Source organism: Penaeus monodon, chromosome 16 (assembly GCF_015228065.2).
Source record: "Penaeus monodon isolate SGIC_2016 chromosome 16, NSTDA_Pmon_1, whole genome shotgun sequence".
NCBI classification, from domain to species: domain Eukaryota; kingdom Metazoa; phylum Arthropoda; class Malacostraca; order Decapoda; family Penaeidae; genus Penaeus; species Penaeus monodon.
In genome coordinates, this window is record NC_051401.1 from 8550342 (window position 1) to 8558272 (window position 7931).

Below are 7931 nucleotides of genomic sequence, written 5' to 3' on the forward strand. Positions count from 1 at the left end.
GTGTGTGTGTGTGTTTCTATGTAAACGTATGGATGTGCGTAACCCTGTGTGCTTTTATTTTTTTGCATGTGCAAAACGCAGGGATAGCATTAAGTTCATAGAATATAGATATATGACGATAACATGGTTCATATATTTCTATATGTTTTGAATGTGTTTATATATACACACATATATAGGCATATATATGTATATATATATATATATATATATATATATATATATATATATATATATATATATATATATATATATCCTAGTGTTAAAAAAACTATTTTCAGTGTTGACATAATTAACCGCAAATTTGATACCTGTTCCTTCTCCTCTTTCCCTAACCTAATTACGGACCCAAACTCTCTCTCTGTATTCAGTTACGCTGAAAGTAGATCCTGGCCACGACTTTCAAAAGGATATTGACTCTGGCCATGTGCCTCTAAAATGGGAACTTCTTTTTTCTCTCAATTTTTCTCTACTTCTGCGGTCTCTCGCTCTCTCTTTCTCTCTCGTTTTGGTTTTCTCTTTCTCTCTGTCTTAATGGTTTCTAATGTTTTTTTTTTCTTTCTTGTTTCTGCTTCTTTGTTAGTCTCTCTCTCTCTCTCTCTCTCTCTCTCTCTCTCTCTCTCTCTCTCTCTCTCTCTCTCTCTCTCTCTCTCTCTCTCTCTCTCTCTCTCTCTCTCTCTCTCTCTCTCTCTCTCTCTCTCTCTCTCTCTCTCTCTCTCTCTCTCTCTCTCTCTCTCTCTCTCTCTCTCTCTCTCTCTCTCTCTCTCTCTCTCTCTCTCTCTCTCTCTCTCTCTTCTCTCTCTCTTTCTCTCTCTCTCTCTCTTTCTCCCTTCTCTCTCTCTCTCTCTCTCTCTCTCTCTCTCTCTCTCTCTCTCTCTCTCTCTCTCTCTCTGTGCCCCCCCCTTGCCACCCCACCCCTAAATCCGATTGAGAATCATAAAACAAAATAATTGTCGCGGGTTTAGTAGCTAAGCTAAAACCTTGAACCCCAACCCAGGATATTCACAAGCTCAGAAACATCCAGCTTAAGTGCCTAGTTTATATGTTTAACTCAGATTTCTAAGCTTCCAAGATGTGTAGTATAACTCAAGCTTAGTGCTTAGTTTAAACTGTCTATATATATATATTTTTAAAAAACTTGCATGATCCAAGCTTCCATTGCTTTGGCTTGGGTGTGTGATCGTGTGTATTGAATATATATATATTTTTTCGAATAAGGGGTTTTAAGGACCTCTCAGTCCCTCTCAGTCCCTCTCGGGTCTTTGTGTATTTCTCAGAGAGTGGTTCTGTAAAGCATTTATTTTTTTTTTTCTTCCCATAAAGAAAAATGTTCTTCCTCTATTCCAGTCGTTCTCGCACTCAATTTTCTTGTGCTTTTACTAATGTGATTTCCTTTTTCTCTTTGTTCTCTTCTTCGTCCTCGTCGTCGTCGTCGTCGTCGTCCTCCTCCTCCTCCTCCTCCTCCTCCTCCTCCTCCTCCTCCTCCTCCTCCTCCTCCTCCTCCTCCTCCTCCTTCCTCCTCCTCCTCCTCCTCCTCCTCCTCCTCCTCCTCCTCCTCCTCCTACTTGCCATCTTCTTCCGATCTTTTTTTCTTTATCTTTCTCCCCGTTCCTTTTTTTCTTCTTACTCCTCCTCTCCCTTGTTCTTATTCCTATCCGTCCTCCCTCCTTCCCTCCTTCCACTCCCTCCCTCCCTCTCTCTATCCCATTACTCTCCTCCTCTCCCTCCACTCTCCTCCTATCTTCCCTCTCCCTCCCTCCCTCCCTCCCTCCATCCCTCCTTTTTTCTCCCTCCCACCCTTCTTCCACTCTCCTCCTCCCTCCCCCCCTCCCTCCCCCCTCCTTTAAACTATGATTAACCTTACTAAACTCTCTTCTCTTCCCTCGCCTGCTGCCTTAGGATCGGTCAACAGGTAGGATCAAGCCTGGCAGTGGTGTTCGATCCTCTCTGAGAAGGGATCATCGGAGAGCAAAAGAGGATCAGAAGCTATTTGGGGGCCATGTTTAGCCAGGGGCTGTTTGGTGGGGTGGGGCGGGGGCGGGGGCGGGGCATGGGAGGGGGGTATGGTTTCTGTTCCAGGCGTTTATTGCTTTCTTTGGCTTGCCGATTTATGTCGTCTATAGTTTCTCTGCGCACGCACGAATAGCCTTGTCCAGTAGTCTTTAGAACGGGCATAGCACTTTCTTGTCACCTGTAATTGAGATGTATCATCTTTCTCCTCTGCCTCCCCGCCCCCCTCTTGCCCCTCACCCCCCACCCCCAGCTTAAAGCTTATCGTAAACGACCTTGCTTTTAGCCCCCCCCCCTCTCACCTCACCTACCCTCCCCCCTTCCCCCAAGGCTAATAATGGCGGTTATGCTTTTTTTTTTTTAAACACTTGTTTTATTTTCTCCTTGTTTTGGGCACGGCGGTTTTGTTCCTTGATTGGATTGGATTTATGATTATGTCTTTTATTCGATCGTTTGTTTGTGTTATTTGAAGTTATTTTTTTTTTTATTTAACTTTTTACTCACACACGTTATGAAAATGCATGGCGCACCTTACTACCAGAATGTCTATGCATGAATATTATATATATATATATATATATATATATATATATATATATATATATATATATATATATATATATATATATATTTATATTTTTATATATGTATTCACATATTCATATTTATATATATAAGGTAAAATGAAGAATAGTGAGTGTTAATCTAGAAAATAAGAAACACTATATATAGCAGATAGAGCGGGACTTCGGAATAATAACTTAGATGCTAATGATGATAATGATAATGATAAATGTAATAATGGTAAAGCAGTGATGACAATAACGATAAGATATTGCTTAAGATAACAATGAGAACAAGAAAATGGGAAGAGAAAATTAAAGAAACAGAAAGGGGCAATAGAGTTTAGACCATTAAGATTATGCTGGAAAGGAGCTTATAGTGATAAGAATTTGGATGCTGACACGTAACTGTTGATGAACAATGATAATCATATATATATATATATATATATATATATATATATATATATATATATATATGTATATATATGTATATGTATATATATATATATATATATATATATATATATATATATATATATTATGTATGAAAATATGTGTACACACACACTCACACACACACACGCACACACACACACACACACACACACACACACACACCACACACACTCACACACACACACACACACACACACACACACACACACACACACACACACACACACACACACACACACACACGCACACACACACACACACACACACACATATATGTGTGTGTGTGTATGCAATGATAATGACAATAGTTCTAAAAGTAATATTAGTGATGATAAAGATAAAAATGATGAGAATGATAATGAAAATAATTACAAATATAATGAATTTAACAATGACACTGCCACCATCACTCCTACCACCAATAACAATGCTCCCAACAACGATCATGATGTCAATCAGAACCTTCCCATTTTAACCAACAATATAAAACAGCAAAAACAAAGAAAAAAAGAAAGAAAGAAAGAAAGAAAGAAAGAAAGAACTAATCAATGACGCTGCACTACCCCAACAACGGGTATATTACCCCCTCCCCCCCCCCCCTGGTGGCAAAGCGGTAGCGAGTTTCATGCCCGGGAGAAAACGCACACGGGGATCAACCGGGATCTGCAGCTGGTAAGCTCCCACGGACTAGCTGCTGTTTTCGCGTTGGGTGGAAGCTCTGTGCCCACGTGTATGGGGGTGGGGGTACTGGGGTGGGGTAGGGAGGGATGGGTACGGGAGGGATTTGTTGATTAGGAGTGGGGGGATAAGGAGGGAGTGATAGCGTGGTAGGAGATGGGGAGAGGGAAGGTAGTTTTCTGTGTGTGTGAGTGTGTGTCTGTATATATATATATATATATATATATATATATATATATATATATATATATGTATATATATATATATATATATATATATATATATATTATATATATATATATATATATATATATATATATATACATATATATACACACATATACTGTATAAGTATAGGCATTTCACTACCTCGATAGTGTTATTAATTTGTATTCTTAAGGAAATTCATTTCACTGCGAAGTCTCTCTAATGGAATACCGTGTCTGTGGAGACCCCCTCGCTTCCTTTCCCGATGCTAACTCCTTCTGTGTCTCCTGCAGGGACGACGGCGGATCTGACGGCCTGTTGCTCGGCCAGTGACGGAGTCGGGGGGAGCAGCGCGGCCCTGTGCCCCCCTGGGTGCGCCCCCCGGCTCCCGTGCCCGCCCCCCCACTGCTCCCCGGCGGTGGCGCGTGTGTCCTGGCGGTGCTGGACGACTTCCACTGCCGCTCCGCCCGACCCGCCCCGCGCGCCGCCCGCAGCCTCTCCAGCGACGGGCGTGAGGCCCCGGGCGCGGCCTCGCACGGCGGGGCGGGGGCGCTGTCCCCCTTCCACCATCCCCACGACATCTTCCAGGACCTTCGGCGCCAGCAGCAGCAGCACTTCCTCCAGTCATACCAACAGCACCTGCACCCGATGGACGACACGACCTCGGAGTCGTCCTACGACAGCGCCTCCGACTACCACCTGTACGAGGAGATCCTGTACGAGGCCACCACGGCCTCGAAGCCTCCGCAGGCTGTCCCTCCGCCTCTGCCGGCTCGGCCTCCGCACCTCTTTCGCGGCGGCCAGCAGCCCCTGGACACGCACCCCCCGGCGCAGCCCCACAAGCAGCAGCAGGAGCAGCCGCGGCCTCAGCAGCCCTTGCCTCCCTCCTCCTCCTCCTCGCAGCGACCGCAGCAGCAGCAGCCCCAACAAGAAGTACAAACCCAGCAGAAGCAGGCGGCCAGTCACCCGGTGTCCCCGAAGCACGTAGACGGCCCGACGCAGCAGCCGTCGGCGCAGAGTCCCGGCGCCGCCAAGCCCGCGCCGCCCCCCAAGCCCCCGAAGCCAGCGCGGCCGGCGGGCCCGGCTGCCGCAGGGAAGCCGGTGCCGCCGCCGAAGCCCCCGTCGGCGGCGCTCCCCTCGCCCGCCATCGCCGTCACGCCGCCGGCCCCCTCCGGCGCCTCGCAGCCGCAGGCCAAGGCCGCCAGCGGCAAGTCGCCCCCGCAGGCCGCGAAGGACAAGCCGGGGCAGAAGGAGCAGGAGCAGCAGAAGGGCGGCGAGGGCGCAGCCGCCCTCAAGCCTCCCACCAACAAGCCCAAGCAGAGGAGCAACCTGTACTCCATCTTCCGCGACCGCGACCACCGCCGCTGCCTCTCGGCCTCCCTCCAGCAGGAGTACCACCAGCAGGACTATCACGCGGACGCGCAGCCCCCGCACCCCGCCTCCGCCCCCGCCACGTGCGCCTCCCTGGCCGCGGCTGACGACGACTACGGCTTCAAGGTGGTGCCCCACGTGGTCTAAGCTGCCTCCGCCGCCGCTCCTCCTCCCGGCGGGTCAAGTCTCGAGACGCTTCTCATGATGTCCTGGGCGTCTCGCAATCAAGTTCCTCCCCTGTCGATCCCCCTCGTCAATGATGTGGAAGCGAGTGATTAGATCGGTGATTCTAAGCCCTCTCGCGGTTGGCCAGGAGCGGCTTGCGTGCGTAGGACTCGCGCAAGTCCTCCTGGGGCCAACGCGCTCATGTTCACTGCCTAGGACCTCTGGCCGTACAAGTGTCTCTACCATGGTGATTCCTAGTGACTTAGACTAGTACCTCACTTGTCTCCCAATCATTAAGGTGCTTACGAATAATGTTACTCATGGATTCCGAAAAGAAAAAAAAAAGATGTTAAACCCCGTGTACCATATTTATCTCTTGATGTCAGAGTGAATGTGTGTTTTATCAGTTTTTTGTTCAGCTCGAGCGGCTTGCTCAAGACTTGCCAAGCTATCTGTAGCGACTTCGTTGTAGTCAAGTTGAAGTCTCTAAAAATAATTAAATGGATTTTAGTGCATCAAAGAGAATGACACTTTGTCGAGTGCATTGTTATGTTATAATTCGCCACTCAGAAAAAAAAACGCTTATACGAAAAGCCAGACAGTGAAATAAAAACGAGAAAAAATAAGAATATAAAATCGAAAACAAAAGAAAGAGAAGATGATTCATAATTTCCACTCGCAACCCCCCACCCCCCAAAAAAAATCACCCCACTAGGCCAAGGAAGTGGTTGGATCAGAACTTCAGGTGTTCACTCAGGTTCGCAAATTAAACCGCCCTCAACAACGGGGGAGGGAGGAAAGCTTCAAGTACCGACATCTAGAATCCCTGGGGAAGCAGACAGAAAAAAAGAAAGAAAGAAAGAAAGAAAAAGAAAAAACACGGACCTGGAATATAAACAGAACGAACGTGTCGGCAAACTCCGCGTGAGAAAAGAAAACAATGAAAAATTGTTTCCAAACTAGCGACGTGCGAAGTCTTATGTATTTAATTTGTGTTTGTAAACGTCGGCGACAGCGAAGTAAACACGAAAGAGAGAGAGAGAGAGAGAGAGAGAGAGAGAGAGAGAGAGAGAGAGAGAGAGAGAGAGAGAGAGAGAGAGAGAGAGAGAGAGAGAGAGAGAGAATAGCGCCGACCATCCAGTCCCGCTATAGAGCAAAACTGTTTCTACTAAATATCGACTCACAGGATTACAAACTTGAAGCTCATTGAGAAACAGGGCTTCTCCTCTCTTCACTAATGAGACGGTGTAAAATGGAGAAGGAGGATGAACGTAACAAAAATGTGTAATAGGTATAGATAAGAGATAATGTTAAACCCTTTAAGGACCGAAATCATATTCTAGTGACCAGTACCATCCCTTCCCCTTAAGTCTTAAGCTTACTCCCCCCTCCCCTGTAGACTACACCTCCTCAAGACCTGGCGAGGAATACTCAAGAGCGACCTGCTACACCCCCCCCCTTTCCCCCCCTTCCCCACCTGTACCCTGACTGCCCCTTCGACCCGCCACGACACCTTGGACAAACACCGTATGGAGTTTACCGAGACCTGCCTGCTGTTGACACGGTGCTGGGTCCTTGTATTGACAGCGTGTATGTGTTTATGTTGACACTGGGGCCTTACCTTCTCCCTCCTCCCTCCTCCCCTCCCTCAGTCCGCCCCTTCTGTCACGCCTGACTGCTGACGCCCCCGTCTGCGTCAACAGCGACTGTAACCAAGTGTTTTACAGGAGCTTGTAATGCATGTCCAGTTTGTGGGTTCGCTCGGCCTCCTCGCATCTGTCGGGGAATGAGTGTGTTTCTTTCATTTTCTTGTTTCCCTTCGGCCATTTTTTCTCGGGTATTTTTTTCTGTTTTTTTTGTATCTTTTTTTTGGTCTCATTTCCATCAACTCGGCCTCTTCTTCCTCCTCCTCCTCCTCCTCCTCCTCCTCCTCCTCCTCCTTCTCCTCCTCCTCCTCCTCCTCCTCCTCCTCCTCCTCCTCCCTTTGTTCCGACCTTCTACGACAAAGAATGGGTATATATATATATTTTTTTTTCATTTTATCTTCACTTTTAATGACCGTTTTTTTAGAGTAAACAAACCGTGAATGAAACCACGATGCCTTGTTTTTATTCTTTTGGTCTTTCTTAGTCCATGTTTTTTCTCGTTTTTTGAGTAAATAACCGTATTCTTTATGTGAGAATAAGGCTGTATTTGAAGTAAATGACCGAGCGCAGGAAATATTCTGAGGAAATTTATTTTTCCTCTGAATTATTATCAATATCATCTTCGTCTTCCTTTTCTTCATCATCATCTTCGTCTTCGTCTTCGTCTTCGTCTTCGTCTTCGTCTTCGTCTTCGTCTTCGTCTTCGTCTTCGTCTTCGTCTTCGTCTTCGTCTTCGTCTTCATCATCATCATCATCATCATCATCATCATCATCATCATCATCATCATCATCATCATCATCATCATCATCATCATCATCATCATCATCATCA

General features: G+C 46.6%; 1 protein-coding gene across 1 annotated transcript; it reads left to right on the forward strand.

Annotated features, from left to right (window-relative positions):
• The first annotated feature begins 4463 nt into the window (after positions 1–4463).
• LOC119582492 (splicing factor, proline- and glutamine-rich-like) lies at positions 4464–5798 on the forward strand. The gene has a single exon (XM_037930781.1). It carries the CDS (start codon positions 4566–4568, stop codon positions 5433–5435), a length of 870 nt encoding a protein of 289 aa, XP_037786709.1. The 5' UTR covers positions 4464–4565; the 3' UTR covers positions 5436–5798.
• Positions 5799–7931: the final 2133 nt, after the last annotated feature.

What these genes read in the sequence shown, in the direction of transcription:
- LOC119582492 (XM_037930781.1), top strand. Translation starts at nt 4,566, where the DNA reads ATGGACGACACGACCTCGGAGTCGTCCTACGACAGCGCCTCCGACTAC.